Below are 23,465 nucleotides of genomic sequence, written 5' to 3'. Positions count from 1 at the left end.
TATGGACCGAAAAGCCAAGGGTCTAATCAGACTGTGCCTGGCAGACTCTGTTCTAATCAATGTCCATGAAGAGAACTCTGCAAAGAAGCTATGGACTAAGCTTGGTGAGATGTATCAAGTGAAATCTTTATTAAATCAAATTTTCTTAAGGAAGAAATTGTATTCCTTGAAGATGGAAGAGGGTGGACGAATTGCAGACCACCTGGAAGCATTCAATATGTTGGTGGCTCAATTAGTATTCGTCGGTGTTAAGATAGACGAGGAGGAGAAATGCCAGATCTTGCTTTGTTCTTTGCCTGATTCATGGGATTCTCTTGTTATGGCTATCGGTAGTACTTCTGTTGTTTTGAAATCTGAAGACGTGGTGGGTGCCCTACTTGGTGAAGAGATGCGAAGGAAGGTATCCATCAGTTCAAAGGAAGCCCTAACCGTTCGTGGAAGACCTAAGGAGAAAGGCAAGAAGAATGAGAAGCGCGACAAGTCCAAATCCAAAGGGAGATCGAAATCTCTTGGAAAGTCCAAAGTCATTTGCTGGAATTGCGGTAAACCGGGTCACATCCGTAAGGACTGCAAAGAAGAAAAGAAGAAGAAGAAAAAGAAAAGGTTCGATTCTGATTCTGAGTCCGACAAGGAAGATGGCGATGCATTTATTGCGGCTTTGGCGACTCATGCAGGTAATGATGTCTGGCTAATTGACTCAGATGCATCTTTTCATATGACTTCCAATAGAGATTGGTTTTCTGAATATGAAGGATTTAATGGAGGTAAGGTGTACTTGGGTGATGATTCACATCTAGACATTGTTGGTCGAGGTAAAGCTAGAATCAGGTTTTTTGATGGTAGAATAAAAAGGATTAATGGTGTGCTGCATATCCCTGGATTAAAATGAAACCTGTTATCTGTGAGCAAACTGATAGATGCAGGTGTGCAGGTAGTCTTTTCTGAAGCAGGATGTAAGATGATTAAGGGTGCTATGGTAGTTGCTAGAGGTGTCAGGTTTGGCACTTTGTATAAGCTTGAAGCATACACTATTGAGTGTAATAGCACTTCTATAAAAAGTAAATCTACGGATACTTCACTGGAAGATTTGAAGGTTTCACCTTCAGCAGATGGAAATGGTTTTTGGGTACCTAAGGGTGCTCTTTCGTCTGAAGCAAAGTTACCTGCAGAGAAGACTATGTTATGGCACCAGAGACTTGGCCACATTGGAGAAAAGGGTCTAAGGACCTTGAAAAATAAAAACCTTGTTGAAGGTTTGAATGACTGTAACCTTGACTTTGATTTCTGTGAGCATTGCATTTATGGAAAACAAAACCGCGTTCAGTTTTACTCGAGTTCTCATAAAACTTGTGGTGTTTTGGATCTTATCCATTCTGATGTGTTTGGTCCAGTAGATGTCTCTTCGATTGGAAAATCCACATATTATGTTTCATTTATTGATGATTTTAGTAGAAGGACATGGGTTTATTTTCTAAAGAGTAAATCTGAAGTTTTTAGTCATTTTAAAGAATTTAAAGCAATGGTTGACTTGCAGACTGGAAAGAAAATAAAATGTTTGAGAACTGATAATGGCGGTGAGTTTTGCTCTAATGATTTTGATAGATTCTGTAAAGACTGTGGAATTAACAGGCAGAAGACAACTCCGTATTCTCCACAGCAGAATGGAGTTGCAGAAAGAATGAATAGGACACTGATGGAAAAGGCTAGGAGTATGTTGAGTGGTGCTGGTCTTGAACAAAAGTTTTGGGCTGAAGCTGTTGCCACTGCTTGCTACTTGATTAACAGGTCTCCTACATCAGCTCTTGTTGATAAAACGCCTATGGAAGCATGGTCAGGTCACAAGCCTTCATTGAGACATCTTAGAGTTTTTGGTTGCGAGGCATATGCACATGTGCCAAAGGAGAAGTGAACAAAGTTGGAGAACAAGGCTGTGAAATGTATCTTCATCGGGTATAGTTATGGTGTGAAAGGATACAAGCTTTGGGACCCTGTTGCACAAAAGGTAATTCACAGTAGAAGTGTTATTTTTAGAGAAATTAAGTCTCCTTCTGTTACATTGCAGCCAGAACAAACTAAAAAAGAAGATGTGATTCAACTTCCTTCTACACTTAAAAGAGTTGAATCGAGACCCCTAGATAGGCAAGAATTTGAGGAGAGCTCGTCTAGCTCTGAATCTTCAGAAGAGGAGGAAGAACCTCCAACTCAGCTTGTTCGAAGGTCTACAAGACATAGACAACCACCTGATGATTGGAAATGTATTTTTTCTCTGAATACTAGTGTGGATGAATCGAAATCTGTAGAAGAGGCATTAGGTATGAATGATGCAGAATCCTAGAAGATTGCTATGGAGGAAGAAATGACAGCTTTGAAAAAGAATGATACATGGGATCTTGTACCATTGCCTGAAGGACGAAAACCTGTTGGTTGTAAATGGGTGTTCAAGAAAAAGATTGGTTCAGATGGAAGCATTGAGAAGTATAAAGCAAGGTTGGTTGCAAAAGGCTACTCTCAGGTTGAGGGTGTTGATTACGGTGAGATATTTTCTCCTGTTGCAAAAATGACGTCCATTAGATTTTTGCTTTCTATTGCTACTGCTTATGATTTAGAGGTTGAACAAATGGATGTGAAAACTGCTTTCCTTCATGGTGATTTGGAGGAAGATATTTATATGACACAGCCGGAGCACTATGTGGTGAAAGGCAAAAGTAATTTGGTCTGTAAATTGAAGAAATCTTTGTATGGCCTCAAACAAAGTCCTAGGATGTGGTACCAGAAATTTGATACATATGTGTTGAGTTTGGGATTTGAACGTTCTAAATCAGATCACTGTGTTTATTATAAATCTTATGGTGATCGTTTCTTATTCATTGCATTGTATGTTGATGATATGTTATTCATTGGTAAAGGGAAAGGTATGATTTCAGAACTGAAGTCTCAGCTTGCTACTAAATTTGAAATGAAAGATCTTGGTGCAACAAAGCACATTCCTGGGATGGAAATTAGAAGAGATAGGGTGAACAGAAAGCTATGGCTAGGCCAGAGTAAGTATGTGAATTCAGTGTTACAGAGGTTCAACATGCAGAATTGTAGACCATTGAGTGTTCCTTTTACAGTTGGAATGAAACTATCTATTTCAGATTGTCCTACATCCCCATTGGAGATGAAAGACATGAGCAGAGTGCCTTACCAAAGTGCGGTTGGAAGCTTGATGTATGCTATGGTCTGTACTAGACCAGACATTGCCCAAGCAGTGGGAGTACTTTCTAGATATATGTCTAATCCTGGTAGAGTTCATTGGGATGCAGTCAAAAGAGTCTTCAGATATTTGAAGGGTACTTCAGAGTATTCTTTGTGTTATCATGGTATTTCAGTTGGAGACATGACTTCCTTTGATATCCATGGTTATGTGGATTCAGATTGGGCAGGTGATATTGATAGCAAAAGATCCACCAGTGCTTATGTGTTTACTTTGTTTGGTGGTGCAATTAGTTGGATGAGTAAGCGACAGGCTGTGGTTGCTTTATCCACTACTGAAGCAAAGTATATGGCAGCTACTCATGCTTGTAAAGAGGCCATTTGGCTTAAGAGACTGTGTTCGGATATTGGAATAAAACAAGGTACAGTGACAGTTTACTGTGACAGTCAGAGTGCAATTAGCCTATCTAAGAACCCGACATTTCATGCCCGGACCAAACATATTGATGTTCAGTATCATTTTGTTAGAGATATGGTCGAAGATGGTAGGGTGAAGCTGGTTAAGGTGGACACTTTGATGAATGTTGCAGATGCTTTAACTAAGGCTGTGAGCACAGAGAAGTTCAGATGGTGTTCAGAGTCTATGGGCCTTATGGCCCCTAGCAATTGATTCATTGTGTTGACATTCCCTTCCGCTCATGCAAGGTGTTCGACAAGTGGGAGATTTGTTGGGAAAAATGGTGTCTCAACCTTGCATTTATGCGAGGTTACTATTTATAGTAAGTTTTCATTTGAGCACGAAATGGTGCGAAACTCTCCCTGAAGCTTCTGGTTGGCTAGATAAGCATTCCGGTAAAGTTGCGTCGCAAGGTCACAGCTAGTTTTGAAGATATTAAAGTTTTCATCTTTGAGGGGTGCAATAAAATGTTTAAACTTAATTTTGGGGACTTTAGAGGCTCCGAAATGCCTTGAAAAGTGGCCGTAACCAGTGAAGCGGGTTACGAGGTGATAGAGCACTTCGCGAGCTTTCCGGCGCTTCAAACGGTTCGTCAATCGGACACCCGGTTCTCAAGTTATGGCCTCCGGAAGTTTGTACTCTTGAAATAGGAAAAATAATTTGTATCGAATACATAAATGAGCTGTAAAAAGGGAGCGACACGTGTTGATGTGTGCTTTAACATGTCATAGGGCATCTAGAAGGGAGATAAGGTCGACTACACCTTATTGGGTGGTTTTAGCCCATGGTTTTGTAATACCGTTTGACGGTTTCCTGTATTGTATCTCCTATTTATGAGGTGTGTGAGATAGAGGTTGTGTGTAAGAGTCTTGTGGCTATTGAGTTGCCTCTGAATCTCTGTTTAGTGCTACTCCTGCGAAGAGCTTGCTCTGCAAGTATTTTGTAATCTGTTTTTGATTGCTGAATAAAATATTGAGCTGCTTTTGGAGGGTGGGTTTTTTCTCCCGAAAGGGTTTTCCCCACGTAAATCATTGTGTTGTGGTATGAATGCTATTATATCTATTTCTATTTTCTGTAACTGTTGTAATGATCTGAAAAAGTTTTGCATTACCCTCCTCTCAAGGTTAGTGTAGGAAGTTGTTTCCGCTACTTAACTTTCCATGGATTAGCTCAATTCCATAGGAAGTTTGTGAGGAACTTCAGTGGCATATGTGCACCAGTCCTTGACACCATAAAAGGAGGCCTTAAAACTAAGTTTAAATGGACTGAGTAGGCTGACAAAGCATTTCAATTATTGAAGCAAGAAGTAGCCACAAAACTATCCTTCTCCTACCTACCTTTGATAAGCTATTCACATTGGAGTGTGATGCAAGTGGAATTGTAGTAGGTGGTGTATTGAGTCAAGAGGGAAGACCTGTAAAATTTTTCAGTGAGAAGCTTAATGAAGCAAAAAAGTACTCAACCTATGACCTAAAGTTGTATGCATTAGTGCAGTCTCTTAAGAAATGGAGGCATTACCTACTTCCAAAGGAATTTGTGGTGTTCATAGACAACCAGGCACTGAGTTACATTAACACTCAAGAGAAGCTTAGCAATAGCCATTTGAAATGGATGGAATACCTCCAATCCTTCATCTTCACCATCAAGCATAAGAAGGGGCAACTCAACAAGGTGGCAGATGCATTAAGCAGGAAGTTGTTGACAGTTCAAGAACTACAGTTGCAGAGCATAGGAATAGAAGGTTTCAAGGACCTCTATGAAGGAGATGAAGACTTCTCATCAGATTACAAGGTTTGCAAGGAGTTTGAGAACTATTTCCATGGTGAGTATGTAGATTACACTCTCCAAAATGGTCTCTTGTTCAAAGCTAATCAGTTGTGTGTACCAAGAGGATCCATGAGGGAAAACCTCATCCAAGAGAAACACAATGGTAGTTTAAGTGGACACTTTGGAGTCCACAAAACCTTGGATTTAGTACAGAGGTACTACTATTGGCCAAAGTTGCCAAGAGATGTGAAAACATATGTAGAACAATGTGGCGTGTGCCAAAGAGCAAAAGGGGGATCAAGCAATGCTGGTCTCTATCAACCATTTCCGGTCCCTAATAGGCCTTGGGAATGCATAAGCATGGAATTTGTAGTAGGACTTCCCAAGACAAAGACAGGTATGGACAACATCTATGTGGTAGTAGATAGATTTTCCAAGATGAGCCATTTCATTCCATGTAAAACTACACATGATGCTAGCTATGTTGCACATCTTTTCTTTAAGGAGATTGTTAGGATTCATGGACTCCCTTTAAGCATTGTTTCAGACAGGGACAACAAGTTCATGGGCCATTTTTGGCAAACATTATGGAGGAGACTAGGAACTAACTTGTCATTTAGCTCATCTTACCATCCACAAATAGATGGTCAAACTGAGGTCATCAATAGGGTTTTAGGCAACTTGTTGAGGTGTTTAACTAAGGAGTATGGGTAGACATGGGATCTAGTCATTCCACAAGCAGAGTATGCATATAATGATAGTGTGAATAGGACCACTGGTAGAAGTCCTTTTGAGGTTGTCTATGGTAGACATCCAAGAGGAGTATGTGAGTTGAGAGACCTTGGTACCTTGGAGATGAAGAGTGGGTAAGCAGAGGAATTCACTCAAACCATCAAGGAAGTTCAAGAGCAAGTTAAGAAAGCCATCCTTGAGTCTACTAAAAAACTGAAAGCGAAAATGGATGAGAAAAGGAGAGAGGTTCAGTTCAAGGTGGGTGACTATGTGATGGTCCATTTGAGCAAATCTAGGATGCAAAGTGGTAAGCCTCCCAAACTACAAATGAAGAGGGTAGGACCTTGTAGAATTCTAGAAAAATATGGGGAGAACGCCTACAAGGCTGACCTACCTTCAGATTTGGCTATATCACCAGTCTTCAATGTTGCTGACCTGATCATGTACAAGGGTGAGATAGAAGGGCAGACTGAGAGCCAAGACAAGGTACTACATGACCTAGATGTTAATGTCTTACCATAGGTGAAGAAGCCTATACCAAAGGAGATCTTGGAATCCAGGGTGAAGAAGTCCACTAGACACCAGGTCTACATGGAGCACTTGGTGAAATGGGCAGGCCAACCTATATCTGAAGCAACTTGGGTGGAGGAGAGCAAGTTCAAGACACTTGGCATAGACCTGACTCTCATCTTTTCTTCTATTTCTTAGTTGTGTGCAGAGGGGGAGCATGGTGCAGGAGCACCCTTCCAAGCTCTTCCTCCTTCTTTGTTTTGTTGGTGTTATGCTTCTTTTGAAGCCATTGTATATAAAATAAAGAGCCATGCGCTCATGGGTCCTAGTTAGGGTCCTAGTTGAGGTCTTAGGGTCATAAGTAAAGATTGATATTTTCTTGAAATTTGAGGGTATGTGTGCCTTTGAGGTGTTTAGGGGTCTTTCCTATCATGGTGGTGTCCTTAGGTTTTCCCAAAATGGGTCTAGGAGTTAGGAAAAGCAACATTGGGAAAGTTGCTCAAAAGTTGCATGACAACTTTTAAAAGTTGTCAAGCAACTTTTCCACCATGAGGACAAAATCTTTAGGTTAGCATGGAAAACCCTAGTATGGGCACATAGATTGAGGAGAGGGTAGTATAAGTATTTCCAAACCCTAAGTTAATGGGTTGGATGTCAGACATTGTACGGCCCAAGCTAAGTGACCTGACTGAGACTGCAAATTTGTTACCAGTCAGTTTGAATGAAGCAACCGACCAAGTTAATGGATTGATTTACATGCAAAATTGTGTGGATTGTCTTCTATGGTGTAAATACTATCATTTTGAGTAATTAGATTAGGTTTTGGTTTGTAAGTGTGGTGTGCTTGTAAATATTTTGTAAGTTGTCTTCTCACTGTCCAGTTTTGGATTGGTTTGAATAAATGGGTTCATAACTCCATTCCCCATTGTGGAATCACCATGAAACCATGGGGAATGAGAGTAGAGACCTTTTACCATAGTTAAATGAAAGAAGGGCCCTTGAAAATTAAAGGTGGCCATACAAAGACCCACTCCTAGGCGAGACTAGACAGTGCCCGACTAGGAAGGGTCAAGTTGCAGAGGTCTTGAAGAGCAAGGTTGGTCAGAGGAGAGTGCACCCTTTGGAGGAGGTGTAGAGGAGTGTGTGAAACACCACTAGTGTGAAGGAGGAGCCTCTAAAAATCTAGAAAAGGTGGCTAAAACACAAAACATACATTGTGACCCAGGCAAACCATAAAACCCTCACAAAACCCTTAAAAACCCCAAAATTCGCCCAAGGCATTGTACGACCACTTGGAGGCCCAAAACCAGAGAAATCCTTGAGCCCTTTCCAAATGAATGGTAGTCCATTTTGGGAGTTTTGGTATTTTGTGCATCGTTTGTGAGAGGGAGCCCTAAAGGACCAGTTAGGAGGCCTAATTGGTCAAAATCCTTGTAGCCCTATTTTGTAGGCAAAAACACAAAATAGTGAAATCGGTAAGGGGTTGGAGTCTTGAAACCTCTTGGGGCACATGAATGGGTGGAAAGACCATGAAAAAGACCTATCCTATCCTTTCTAAGACCTTGGAAGGTGTGGAACTAGCCTAGCCCTTATTAGCCATAGTAAGGGGTTTTAAGTCTCATGACTAGGTGAGACCTTAGGAGCAACATTGCAACTCATTGGTGGGTGGATTGGGTAAGGTCAGGGGATTCCTTAAGCAAGGGAAGTCCTAGAGACCCTAGGGCGTGAAGAGAACACTAGGTGATCCAAGGGAAGGATCCAAGAGCATAGACTAGGCTAGTCTATCCCAAACCCCAGCCCATCAGTGTGTGAGCATGGACTTTGTGGTAGGACTCCCCGAGACAAAGTCAGGTATGGATAGCATCTATGTGGTGATAGATAAATTTTCTAAGATGAGCCATTTAATTCCATGTAGAACTACTCATGATGCTAGTTATATTGCACATCTCTTCTTTAAGGAGATTGTAAGGATTCATGGACTCCCATTAAGTATTGTTTCAGATAGGGATAGCAAGTTCATGGGCTATTTTTGACAAACCTTATGGAGGAGACTAGGGACTAATTTGTCATTCAGCTTAGCTTACCATCCACAAACTGATGGTCAAACTAAAGTCATTAACAGGGTGTTAGGCAACTTATTGAGGTGTCTAACTAAGGAGTATGGGCAGACATGAGATCTAGTTATTCCACAAGCTGAGTATGCCTACAATGATAGTGTAAATAGGACCACTAGAAGGAGTCCTTTTGAGGTTGTCTATGGTAGACATCCAAGAGGGGTGTGTGAACTAAGAGAACTTGATTCCATGGAGATGAAGAGTGGGCAAGCAGAGGACTTCACTCAAACCATAAAGGAAGTCCAAGAACAGGTCAAGAAAGCCATCCTAGAGTCTACTAAAAAACTGAAAGCAAAAGTGGATGAAAGAAGGAGAGAGGTTCAGTTCAAAGTGGGTGACTATGAGATGGTCCATTTAAGCAAAGCTAGAATGCAAAGTGGCAAGCCTACTAAGCTACAAATGAAGAGGGTAGGACCTTGTGAAGTTCTGTCCAAATATGGTGAGAAAACCTACAAGGTGGATCTTCCTTCAGATTTGGCTATATCACCAGTCTTCAATGTTGCTGATTTGATACTATACAAAGGTGGAATAGCAGGGCAAACTGAGAATCAAGCCAAGGTACTGCAGGACTTGGATGTGAATGCCTTACCTCAAGTGAAGCAACCCATAACAAAGGAGATCTTGGAGTCAAGGGTGAAGAAGTCTACTAGACACCAGGTCTACATGGAACACTTGGTGAAGTGGGCAGGTCAACCTGAGTCTGAAGCCACTTGGGTTGAAGAGAGAAGGTTCAAGAAACTTGGTATTGATCCAGCTCTCATCTCTCCCCTAGTTCCTTAATTTTGTGTAGAGGGGGAGTATGGTGTAGTAGAAACCTTCTAAGGTCTTCCTCCCTATGACTTTTGTTGGAATTTTTCTTCTTTAAGAAGCCATGTAAATGTAATAAGAGCCAAGAGCTCATTGGTCTTGTTTAGGTCCTAGTTTAGGTCCTAGGTCCATAAGTCTAGGTTGAGTTTTCTTGTGGAGTAGAGGGTATGTGTTCCTTTGATGTGTTTGGGGTCCTTGTGGCATGGTTGTGTCCATAGGATAGCCCAAGGTAGGCCCAAAAGTCAAGAAAAGCAACATTGTAGAAGTTGCTCAAAAGTTGTAAAAAGCTGCATGACAACTTTTCAAAGTTGTCATGCAACTTTCCCACCAAATAGGTCATAACCTTAGTTTGGCATTAGGAACCCTAACCATGGCACACCAACTAAGGCACAGGCACTATAAAATATTGCAAACCCTAAAATGAGGGGTTGGATGTTAGATTGTACGACCAAGAGAAAAAACCTTGACTGTGACTGTGTTTTTGTTGCCAGTCGGCACAAATGAGCATTAACAGGTTGATAATGGATTATTTTGCAAATTGAACGGTGTTGAGAGTCTTGTATTGTGTTTTTACCATCATTTGGAGCACTTAGGTTAGGTTCTTGTGCAGGTTTTTGTGTGTTTTGTAATTATTTTGTGAAGTTACTCTTTCACTATCCAGTTTTGGACTGTTTTGTGTAATGGATTGACAACTCCTATCCCCATTGTGGAAACACCATGAAACCATGGGGAATAGGAGTGAAGACCTTGTATAGTATCCTAGAGCAAGCAGGGCCCCTGAAGATGTATCAAAGCCTTTCAAAGACCCACTCCTAGGTGAGACTAGATTGTGCCCGGCTAGGAAGGGTTGAAGTTGTAGAGGTCCATGAGAGCAAGGTAGGACAAGAAAGGAGGCACCCTTTAGAGGAGTTGTAGAGGGGTGTGTGGAGTACCATTGGTGAGAAGGAGGATCTTCCATCAATCTAGATAAGGTGGCAAAGATAGCAAACCATCACTGTGACCTTGGCAGGCCTTAAAACCCTCATAAAAACCCTCAAAAACCCCAAAATTCACATAGGGCAATGTACGGACACTTGGAGGCCCAAAACTAGGAAAATATTTGAGCCCTTGCCAAATAATTAGCAGTCCCTTTGGGAAGTTTCACAAGTTTGTGCATCGTTTGCAAGAGGGAGCCCTAAAAGTCTAGAATGGAGGCCTAATTGGGCACATTCCTTGTAGCCCTATTTTGTAGGAAAGAAGCAAAATAGTGAGATCGGTAACAAAGTAGAAGGTTAAAACCTCTTGGGGGCACATGAAAGGATGGAAAACCATGTCAAAGACTTGTCCTAACCTTGCTAGGACCTAAGAAGGTGTAGGAGGAGCTAAACCCTTATTAGCCTATGTGAGGGTTTTTGATGCTTGTGAGTAGGTGTCACCTTAGGAGAAGTATCATAGGTTATTGGTGGGTGGATTGGGAAAGGTTAGGGGATTCCTCAGGCAAGGGAAGTCCTAGAGACCCTAGGGTGTGGTTGGAACACCTGGTGATCCAAGGAGAGGATCAAGGAGCATAGACTAGGCTAGTCTATCCTATACCCATAAGCCATCAAGTTAGCCCAAACCCTAATTCTAATAGAAATTTAATACCAATTTAACCCTAAACTTAGTGTAATTAAACCATAACCTTAATTCTAACCCTAACTTTGATGTAAATCCTAAACATAATTGTAACCTTGACAATAAACCCTAACCATAAACTTAAGTTCCTTAACAGTAAACCTTAACCCTAACCATAATCCTAACCCTAAAATTAACCTTAACTATAATTACTATTTAAACCCTATTTTGAACGGCAACCATAACCCTAAAGTAACCTTGATTGTAAATCCAACCAAAGCTTGACGTTATCCACAATCTTTATGCCTACATAACCCATAACCCTAATTAAATTCTAGCACGAACCTTCAAACAAAGCTCTATTATATAACCCTAAACCTAACAACATGCTTTATCCTCAAATCAAATGCTTCCCGAGTCATAACACTAACTCTAACCTTAATTTAGTTGTAATTCTAACCCTAATCCTAATTAAACCGTATCCCTAACCATAATACCGATTCTAATTGAACCTGAACCCTTACCCCAAGCATTATCCTACAATAATAACTCTAATCATGAACTAAAACCAATTATAACTATTATTTTATCTATAATACTATAACTCCCTCTAATCTAGACCCTAACCCTAACAACCCTAATCCTGACCCAAACCCTAACTCTTATAGCTATCATCACATACTATCTTTCATTGCAATATTAACCCTAACCCTAATCCTAATTATAATTCTAACCCTAACCCTAACCCTAACCCTAGCCCTAATTTTAATTATAATCACTAAGACTAACCCCAATACTAACCCTAACCCTGACCATGATCCTATACCAAAACCAAAACTTGATGCTAACCATAACAATGATATACACCCTAACTGTTATCATATTCCTAACCTTAAACCCTAACCATGATATAAACCTTAACCATGACCATAATACTAACCTTTGCCCTAATCCAAAACATAACCATAAACCAAATCCTAATCCTAACCATAGCCCTAGTTATAATTGTAACCTTGACACTAAACCCTAACCTTAACCATAAATTTAACCCTAATATTAAACCGTAACCATAACCCTAACCCTAACCATAATCCTTACTATAATCCTAAACCTTAATGCTAACCATAATCCTAAACCAAAACCAAACCCTAACGTTGATGCTAACCCTAACAATGATATAAACCCTACCCATTATCATAAGCCTAACCCTAATCATAAATCTAACCTTAACCCTAACCATAACACTAATCTTAACCCTAATGCTAACCATAAGCATAATACTCGCGATTAAATAAGGTTTTATATTATCATTAAATAAAGTTTAATATATCTTAGATTCTAGTATTTGCTTTGATCTTGCAACACATATATATTATATAAAATAGTCTAAATAGATATTTAAAATTTCACATATTTCTACGTAATAATATAATAATATTATAAACTAATTTATTTTAGTACAAACAAATAGAAAATAATAATAATAATAATAATTGCAGTAATAATATTACATATTATTGCAACAAACATTAATAATATAATATTATATAGTTATATTTTGATTTTTTTTATTGTTTCCCATGTTGTGCCACGACGGCTACTAGCTTACATATATTTGATTTTAATCACATATATATATAATACGTCGAGAGATATCCTTCTCGAGGCACCTATTTTTATCATGTACCCTGAACTCTAATAGGCGCCTCGATAAGGATATCTCTCGACGTATTATATATATGTTATTAAAATCAAATATATGTAAGCTAGTTTATCCTCTTCTCATGTCATTAATTATCCCAATCTAGGAATCCACACGTGGAGAAAACAATGTTAAATAATTATGTTCACAACCCACCTTTGTCGCTACTAGTAGAACCCATTACCCTTAATGAATGTGTTACAAACAATAGTGAGAATAAATATTACAAAATATTTTCCCAAATCACTCTAAGTGTCTAAGGAAACTTTCCAAGGATATTGGAACCATTTCTTAGGAATTAAAAGGTTGACAACACCTTAATCCTAACAAATGGGTGTTTAAGAAAAATATAGATTTAGAAAGAGGTATTGAGAAGTACAAAAAAGTTGTATTTGAAAGGTTACTCTCATGTTGAGGGTATTTTTTATGGTGAGATATTTTCTCTTGTTGTAAAAATGATGTCCATTATATTTTTTCTTTCTATTTCTATTGATTATGATATAAAGGTTGAGCAAATGGATGTCAAAAAGACTTCTTTATGGTGATTGGAGAGGATATTTATATGACACAATTGGAACACTATGTGGTGAAAGGTAAATGCTATTTGATTTATAAGTTGAAGATTTTTTTGTATGGCCTCAAATAGATTCCTAGAATGCGTTATAAAAAAATTGATACATATGTGTTGAGTATGGGATTTGAGCATTATAAATCATGTTACTATGCATATTTTATAACTGATGATTATTGTTTCTTGTTTATTGCATTACATATTGATGATATGTTATTTATTGGTAAAGGAAAATGAATGATATTAGAACTGAAGTCCTAGGTCACAACCAACTTTGAAATGAAATATCTTGGTGCAACTACACACATTATTGAGATGAAACTTAGAAGAGATAGAGTGAACACAAAGCAATGGTTTGCCAAAGTAAGTATGTCAATTCAATTTTATAAAGGTTTAATATGCACGATTATAGACATGTTTATTTTATAGTTGGAATGAAGTTATTTTCTTTAGACTATCCAACATCCCTAGCATAAATAGAAGATAGGAGCAAATTTACTTACAAGAATGCAGTTGGAAATTTGATGTATGCAATGGTCTACACTAGACTAGACTTTTCCCAAGAAATGAGAGTAATTTCCAGATACATGTCTAAATTTTGATATATTTCATTAGGATGAAATTAAAAGATTCTTTAGATATTTGCGAGGTATCTTAGAGTATTCCTTATGTTATCATGGTAATTTTATTGGAGACAAGATTTCCCTTGATATTCATGGTTATGTGGATTTAGATTGGTTGGTTGATGTTGATAGAAAATAATATAGGAGTTGAGAAAATACAACACCACAGGAGCCCAAATGATCTCTGCAAACTGAAAAACCTGTTACAAGGAGAAGTAAGGAAGCAAATACAGAAAAACAAATACACAGAGAATATGCTCAAAAAGAGAGATCTCAATATTCACAAAAAATATGTAATGTGATTCTTACAATGAAAAGAAAGAACTCAATCTTTAATAGGTCAAGAAACCCTAAAAGGGAAAACCTAGGTTTGCACATAATAATTAATTATATGCACCTAAAGTTAGCTTAAGTGTAAAAGAGATAAAGGGAACTTAAATAATTAAACAAATACTGTTTAATTAATCAAGTAAATACCCGAATACTCTAACACCCCCCCTTAAGCTAGACTTAGGGAGAAGCTAAAACCTAGAGCAGCTACTGAAAGCAATAAAAATGGGTCCCGACAACAAGGCCTGATCAGGTACCCAAATACAATGAAATCTCTATGAACTGGAGAAATAGAGAAAACCACGTGGGAACAAAACTCTACTCCAAAAAGAGATAAAAAGAATACCACTGAAGCATGAAGAACCTACAAACTCTGTCGAAGAATAACTGCTGATCTGAAGAGCCTCCACTGAAATAGAACATGACCAGGTAGAGAAGACTGTAATCTGCATGAGTGCCCTCAAATGGCACTACTCAAATCAGATGGCAAACAAAGGCAAACAACTGAACTCGAAGATACAGATGGCATGAGACACCAAAACCTGAAGAGTTGATCAATCAAACCATGGAAGCATTAGAACCAACAGGATAAACCTCCCCATAATGTGGAAGTGGGAGAGGGACATGAACACTGAAAAGGACAACCAAGAAGAACTGCATGACGAAGAACCAGGAACATCAAAGGTGCTGAGATAAGTACATGGTGTTGTGGAAGGAAGACTCACTTGACACCCATCATGAGGCGAATGTCATGGAAGGAACACTCACTGGACAAAGGAAGATGGCAAACAACAGGCAAACATCAACCCCCTCATGGCACTTTATCAGCAGTGCATGTACAACAAGGCACAAGATGTGCATGATCCAAGTAAATAATGCATGATGGCACTTTATCTTAGTGAGTTTGCATAAATACAAGCTACAATGATAAGAAGACTTGAAATAGAAACGTGAACCAAAATAGAGACATCCTACTCAAAGAAGAGATCCCAGGACCTGAAACAACCACAATATCCACCAGAGTGCTGAAAAGCAAAAAACTGAATAAAATATGCATGGAGCAAAATATGGAAATAAAACTTAGATGGCTGGAAAGTACACAACACACGCTTTCCAAAAATATAAATTTTTCAAAAAATGGAGGTCGGATGCTCATTCTATGGCTCTCGGAGTGCAAAAACTAGACCTCACTTTGACTGAAAAAAACACATAGTCAAACAACAAAATTGGAAAAAATTACCAACACCATGAGGTCGGGCTCAGAACCAGCTTTGCAACGCCTATTTGTTTTTGAAAAAAAGACTCCATGTGCCCAAGATAGAGCCAAAAAACCAAACCCCCCTTAAAAGAGTAAAAAAAAAGGAGTCTGGTGGCTGGGTGGTGGTCGGCCAGAAAAAGAGGCCGGGTGGGGGTCGCTGGGGCGACGGGCTGCAGGCGGCGACCGTGGAGAGGAGCGGTGGCTGGGGCCGGGCAGAGCGGGCTATAGGTGGCAGCTGCGAGTGGAGTGGTGGCCGGGTGGTGCGGGCTGCACAGGTGAGCAGGGGGCCAGGGGCTGCAGGTGGCGGTGGTGGTGCAGGGCCGCCGGAGGGTGCCGGGCGGCGGGGAGCCGGTGCTGGGGCCGGTAGGAGGCCGGTGGCTGGGAAAGTTGCTGGCGACAGCTATACCGGGGCCTGCAATATGGCAGGGGCCCCATGGTACCCTGCGTATCATGGGAACCCCCCCCAAAAAAACTTTTCTTGCCAAAAATATATATTTTTAAAAACCTATTCGCCTTTTGAATTTTTTGAAGATTTTTTTAATAAAAAATCAAAATCCGGCCTGCATGCCATAAAAAGGCAAAATATATATATATTTTTGATTTTTTTCTCAAAATGCGTACCAGGGCCGTACGACCTGGATCTACGAAAAAAATACTCACAGAGGCTCAGGAACCAAAATAGGTTGAATTTTATATGACCATAGGGGTTTTCAGGCCTTTTGAGAACGATGGTGAGGTCCGTTTAGGCCCAAAGTTCTCAAAAAAAGGTCAAACCCTAGGTACATAAAAAAAATTCCTGAAACCCCAGATCTGCTTCCAAAGCAAAAAATTCTCAAAACAAGAACAGGTAGCTGCAGATTTGAAGCTCTGATACCATATAGGAGTTGAGAAAATATAACACCACAGGAGCCCAAATGATCTCTGCAAACTGAAAAACCTGTTACAAGGAGAAGCAAGGAAGCAAATACAGAAAAACAAATACATAGAGAATATGCTCAAAAAGAGAGCTCAATATTCACAAAAAATATGTAATGTGATTCTTATAATGAAAAGAAAGAACTCAACCTTTAATAGGTCAAGAAACCCTAAAAGGGAAAACCTAGGTTTGTACATAATAATTAAACAAATATTGTTTAATTAATCAAGTAAATACCCGAATACTCTAACAAATAATCTACCAATACTTATGGGTTTACTTTAATTGGTGGTCTAATTGGTTTGATGAGTAAGAAACAAGTTGTAGTTACTTTGTTCACTACTGAAGTAGAGTACATGACAAATATTCGCGCACTTGTGAAGAAACCATTTAGCTCAAGAGACTATTAATATATTGTAGTTAGCTTAAGTGTAAAAGAGATAAAGGGAACTTAAATAATTAAACAAATATTGTTTAATTAATCAAGTAAATACCCGAATACTCTAACAAATAATCTACCAATACTTATGTGTTTACTTTAATTGGTGGTGTAATTGGTTTGATGAGTAAGAAACAAGTTGTAGTTACTTTGTTCACTACTGAAGTAGAGTACATGACAAATATTCACGCACTTGTGAAGAAACCATTTAGCTCAAGAGACTATTAATATATTGAAATAAAATAAGGTGTACTGAAAATTTATTATGACAATCGAAGTGGGATTTTCCTAGCTAAGAACTTGAGATTTTATGCCAAGACTAAGCACATTGATTTACCATATCATTTTGTTAGAGACGTGGTTAAAGACGGTAGAGTGAAGCTAGTTAAAGTATAGATTTTGATGAATGTTGTAGATTTTTTATCTAATGTTGTGACCATAGAGAAGTTGAAATGGTGTTTCAAGTCTCTGGGCCTCTTGACCCCTATAAATTAAATCATGGAGTTCATCCTCCCATTTCTCTTACAAGGTGTTCAACAAGTAAGAAATTATTAGAAGATGATGTCCTAAACTTGCAATTATAACAAGTTAGTATATTGAGCATGAAGGGTTACAAGGGGAGGGGTAGCCCCCATTGTGAGGTCTAGGGGGTATTCCCCCGTCAATGGTGGGTTTGGGGGCCCAATGCCTCAACATGGGTTTGAGGGAAACAACCTAAAAAGCCACATTTTATGTATATTTTATCATTATAAAATTAGACCATTTATCATTAGGTCATAGATCTGATGGTAAATATTATGTTGGATTTGTTTTCCTATAAAGAAACCCTATTTTATGAGGACTTTATATTGCGACTAGGCATTGTGATGTATTTTGAGAGTTTTATAGTTGCCGAGTTGCCTTTGGATCTCTAATCAGTGGTACTCTTGTGAAAGATTTCTCTACAAATATATTGTGATCTTATTGATTTTTGAATAATGTAAATTGAACAACTTTTGGAGTGTGATAATTTTCTTCTGAAAGGGTTTTTTTTCACATAAATCATTGTGTTATGGTATTGATAGTATTTATTTTTATTTTTATTTAATCTTCGTAATTATTGTAAAGATCTAGAAATATTTTACATAACTCTCCTCTCTAGATTAGTGTAGAAAGTTATTCTTTTATCTCAGCTCCCTTACACATAAGAGTATCACCAACTAGAGATATGGAGGAATTGTTATAGCTTTATAATAACTAATAACTATAAATATCATCACTTGATCTCCATCTCACACACCTAATATAGAGGAGATACAAAACTCAAAACCATAAAATGGTAATTAGAAACCCACGCGCTAAAACCACCCGAAATCATCACCCAAATTATCTCCCAATCTAAATGGTTTATGATATGTCATAATACACACCATAAATTGGTCAATAGGTGTAATTCCCCTTTTTATCTCTTTTATGTGTCCAACAACAATCTACATTTCCTACATATGCAAACTTTTGAAGGCCATAGCTTTTCATTTGGTGGGCCAAATAAACCCATTTAATTAAATAGAAGTGGTCAAAGATATCTATATAATACACATCCTCATAGGTAATGCTGAGCAACTATGAAATTTTATTTTAGCTAATTTAACTAATCCTATAGCTCAAAATTTGATTTTTTTCATTTTATGCCCCAAAATTGTTCCTTTTGTAATATTAATGTTGGGAGCAAGGTTAAGAAATACTTCTCAACATAAATTTATGGACTTTGTTGGTGTAATTTAGACATTTTACTTTGGTTTATTATTTCATAGGTCTTAATTACACTTTACTTAAGCTTACTTATCATGTCATGAGACAATGACACTTGTCGTTGTTTCATTTCCTCACCTTGGCTATATAACCAAGGGGGTTACCTATGTATTATTTGTTTATCTTATTGAGTAATTGTCGAGAATACAATTTGTTCTTGTCTCTATTGTTCTCTCTTGTTATTGTGCTATTCAATAGGCTTCTAGGTCTTGTGTGGCTATCTCCATAGCCAATTTTTACATGGTATCAGAGTCTATAGGGTGCCTTTGATAGTCATTTTTGGGAGAGATTTTGGTGCATGCGAAGGGTGAGATCTTAGAATATTTCGATGCTATTTTTTTGGAGCATCCTAAGCCAAATTTGACTCAACCATTATGTCTAGAAGGTCATTTCTTTGAATTTTGACTATAAATTTGTCTATATTAGATAAAAGTTAATTTTTGGATAATTTTTTTTTGTGTAGATTTGTCTTACACCTTACTTGCATAGTTATTTGTATTGCAGATTATACTTGCTAAAAGTAGGTATGACCACCTACAATCAATACTTGTATTCGTTCCCTCGTGATGGTGCTTTCTCCCACCAACGACAACACCTCATGATCGACGACCACTACATCGTCGTTCCTCTAGTGGCTCCCCACAAGCACTTGCTCGATCTCTCGCTTGATGGTCCATTTTTTGGCATCCTTCCTGTGCATTCTCTATATGGAATCCTCACTACTCCCAAAATCCTCTTAGTCGTCCATCTTCTCCAGTAGCTCCCATGACCTCCAACAACCACTGCACAGACTCTTGCCACCTCTGGCAACTACCGATGATCATTGCTCTCTTTCAGTGTCGTTACTAATGACGTTTTTTTGTCGACATCTCCTACTACGATGCTAGCATCAAGTGACACCATCAATTTTGTGCTATATGTACATGTCCTTTGACATGCAAAGGCCACACGATAAAATTACGTTTATGCAATGTAGGAAGACACACTAACATAACAAAGACATGCTAACATAACAAAGGCATGTGTTGATAGTTGATTTGGCCACTATGATACATTAGCATAGTGAGTCAAAATGACCAATCACTAGTATAGAAGTGCCACATCAGCTTCCATACTGAAACATCAACATCACACATCAGATGCCACGTGTCTCATCCATGCCATGCCATGTCATCATTTGTACTGCTAACATCATCACAAGAATGGACGTGTTTTTTGCGTGATGGGCATACGACCATCAAATTTAAGCTCATTCTTTGCTAATGTCAGCATTGTGTCCACACTTTTTGAAAATTATCAGACCCCTCTCCTTTGAGCTTTTCAATTTTGCAGTCCAACTTTGTAAGCTCATAGTTTGGTCATTTTGAGGTCTTTTTTAGCATGATTTTATTTGATTTGGGCTAATTTTTTATGTACTCCATAGTGATGTAGTTGGTTTTTTTTATTTTGGTGGGCATGTTTGATAGAAATTTTAGTTTTTCATGATTGTACCTATCTAATATTCGTTTTTGCAACTTTCGGGGCTCCATTTAGGCTCATATAACCTTTTTCAGTGCCATTTTTTTTTGAAAGTGCATATTTTTTTCTCTAATTCATATTTATGTTGTCAGTTTGTAGTCATTGTGAGTAAAAATATCACTTTCAAAATTTGATATTTTTAAGCCTATTTTGACATATGTAATGCTTCGATCTCTGTTAGGTCCTGTCAGGTCTTTTGCATTAGTCATTTGAGTTTATTATAGTCTACTTAAGGCAATTTTAAAGTAGAAATCAGAAGTCCACTTTTCCTTGATTAGCAAGTGGCCTCTTGTACACATGCACTAAGTATAAAGTGCCAAATTATCTTTTTTTTTGGCGGGGAGGGGGTTATCTGATTGATTGAATTTGGGGGGTGTCTTGTGTGATTGGGTCTCTCTTGATCTCTCTTGTACTCATTCATTTTCAGTTATGTGTTCTCCTAAGTTTTCATTTCTAACTCCACATAACTATGCATCATAGAAAATACATGCTTGAAGTAAATTAATGGGAAAATGACTAACTCATTACATTGATGGAACAATTGAAGTACCATTTTATCCTAAGGATAATCCAAATGATCAAATGGAATGGATCACTAAAACTAATGGCTCTTGGAACTTTGAGGAAGTATGTATTTGATGATCTTATCTTTGACATTGATAAGTGTAAGACAATTAAATATGCTTGGGAAAAACTTGGTAAATTGTATGGCCAAGTTGATTGAGATTAGGGGATACAATCCAAGACTATGTAACTAAAAAAATGAGCTAAGAGTGAAACTGGTGCAGGAGCACCTAGGCCTCATTTCATCACAGGTTTGAGAGCAAGTTTGTTTTTTATTAGTTTTAAGTTGCAAATTTTGTCTAAGGTGTTTTTGTGTTGTTCTAAGTTGTTTGGATGAGTTTTGAACTCATTGTGTGGTCATGTTTCCTATTTTCATCTTTTGCTCAAAGTTGCCAGTTTGGAGTTGCCTGGCAAAATGTTGTCAAAAGTGAGTTTTCAGTGTGTTTTTGTTGTGAAAAGTTCTTAGACATGTTTGGTGTTTGGTTTTTAGGTGTGAATAGTGTTTTTAGGAGATTTGTAGTTTTTGAGATCAACCTTGCACCATCTAGGCATTAAAAGTTGTCATTTTAGACATGAAAGTGTCAAATTTGAGTGCTTTTGGACATGTACCTGTCTGTATAGGAGGATAACTGACTTTTAGAGGTATTTATTCTCTTGTTTGAACCATTTTAAGGGTTGATCATTTGGATATATCAAACATTTTGCAAGTTTGCACTACTTTTTACCTTGTTTTCCCTATGTTTTGACTCCATGTGAGCAGCAGTCCGTACACCTGCTGTACGTGGCCATATTGTTTTTGCATTTTTCAGTTCTCTTATGTTTCCTAAATCTTTTCCTTTTTGTGACATTGAATTTCATTAAGTTTTGAGTTTTGTGCAAAATTATTTAGTTTTGACAGTTTCACTGCCTTGTCTAGGAAATTGGCAAGGATGCTTGACCAACTTGGCTTCTTGAAGCCCTAAATGTTTATGGCTTCCCAAGAACCAGTTGGTCAACTTTTAAGATATGTATATACATGTTTTTCTTTCCAAAATGCAGGTGCAAGAAGTTTTGTGGCCATGGAGCCCTAGGCAAGTGTGCCATTTGGCTAGGGTCTTTGATGAAGTTTGATGCTTTGCTATTCTATAGCAAATGCATTCTTCAGATAATCAGACCTGTTTTGATCAGTAAGGTTTGATGTAAGGGTAAAGAGGCTTTCTAAGCTATAATGAGGATGATTGCATTTTCAGTTTGTGAAAATGATGTAAAAAACAACGAGTCACTATTTTGGAGTTGATTTCCATTCACTTGCTTACTCTCCACCATTTATTGGAGTTTGTAAATCCTTGTACCTCCTTCTAATTACTTGAAAACAAGAAAAAGGAGTGGTCTTTGACCTTGTCCATGGGTTTAATATTTCCAAGATCAATTAATGATCTTTGAGGCAAAGTTGTAATGCCCAGCTGGCTGTGACAGTCAACTATGACTGATTTTTGCATTTTTGTTGAAGTTGTATATGTAATTTTCCTCTTCAAAATGGCAGGTATGAAGGTAAACAAGCAACTAAAGGTAGAGTATTGTTAAAGAGAACAAACCAGACCTTTGGAAAAGAATTTTAACAGTGGAAAGTGCAGGTCTAAAGTGGAAAAAATAGTGAAAAGGGAAAAGTGCAGTGACAATTAGTTGACAGTGAATGTTTCTTTGCTTTGTAATTGCCTAATGCCTTTTGTGAAGGGCTAATATGATTCCTTCCTATCACTAAATTTAGTCATGTTTACATGCTTCAAATTGTAATTGGTTCTCATGCAAAAATTGTGTTTGTAGAAAGCATGAATGAAAAGTTGTCAATGTTGCATACTCCTTATGAGCAACTTTTTGTAAAAACCTTGTCCTTTAACCTTTGGAGGTGTAAATTGCTTTATTGTGGCATAATTAGCATGTGACATGGTAGAACCAAGTTTGTATGGTTCACATTGTAGGTCTCTAACTTGTAAGTCAATTTTTGCCATCAAAACCCTTGAAAACCCTTCCTTTTGCACCCATTTTTGGGACAGTCATGGAGAAGGCCTAATGAGCCCTAAAACTTAGAAAATCCTCAAGAACTCTCAAAAGGGTATCCAAATATGAAGTCCTTTTTGTCTGGAAGTCCATCATTGGAGCAGGGTGAGCATAAAACCTCAAAAGGAGGGCTAATTCCTTGTAGCCCGTTTTAGGCCTAAAACTTGGATTTTTGTCAAATCGGGTATATAAAGGGAAGTTGTAAAGCATTAAACCCATCAAGACCAGTTGAAACAAGTTAATCTTGAATGCCTATAACACTTTGGGTGAGATAGACTCCAAAGCTTAGTTTGTAGCACTTGTGAAGGACTTCTACACCCCCAAACGTAGAAGACCAAAGACACCCATTGGGGGTAAAACTTGACACAAACTTGTAAATCAAAAAATGGAGACCTTGTGTAGTCAAAGAATAGATCAAGACAGAGGAAATGCATTCCAACTAAGAGAGTAAGGAGTTAGACCACAAAGCCAAAACCTATGGAGTTTAAGCCCTTGAGAAACAAAGAAGTGTTTGACTTAGGGAGGTGGATCAAGGAGAGTT

The 23,465-nt window shown here is 38.2% G+C and overlaps 1 protein-coding gene across 1 annotated transcript in view; it reads left to right on the top strand.

Annotated features, from left to right (window-relative positions):
* The window catches only part of LOC131858743 (glycine-rich cell wall structural protein 1.0-like), a 71,266-nt gene that overhangs the window by 32,387 nt on the left and 15,414 nt on the right, over window positions 1-23,465 (top strand). The window contains exon 2 of the mRNA XM_059212188.1: window positions 15,794-16,095. Coding sequence (XP_059068171.1) covers window positions 15,794-16,095 — 302 coding nt within the window. The remainder of the gene's footprint in view (window positions 1-15,793; window positions 16,096-23,465) is intronic.

This window comes from Cryptomeria japonica, chromosome 10 (assembly GCF_030272615.1).
Source record: "Cryptomeria japonica chromosome 10, Sugi_1.0, whole genome shotgun sequence".
In the NCBI taxonomy this organism is placed as follows: domain Eukaryota; kingdom Viridiplantae; phylum Streptophyta; class Pinopsida; order Cupressales; family Cupressaceae; genus Cryptomeria; species Cryptomeria japonica.
Note: the sequence above shows the minus strand (reverse complement) of the source record. Positions and strands in the feature narration are given on the sequence as shown.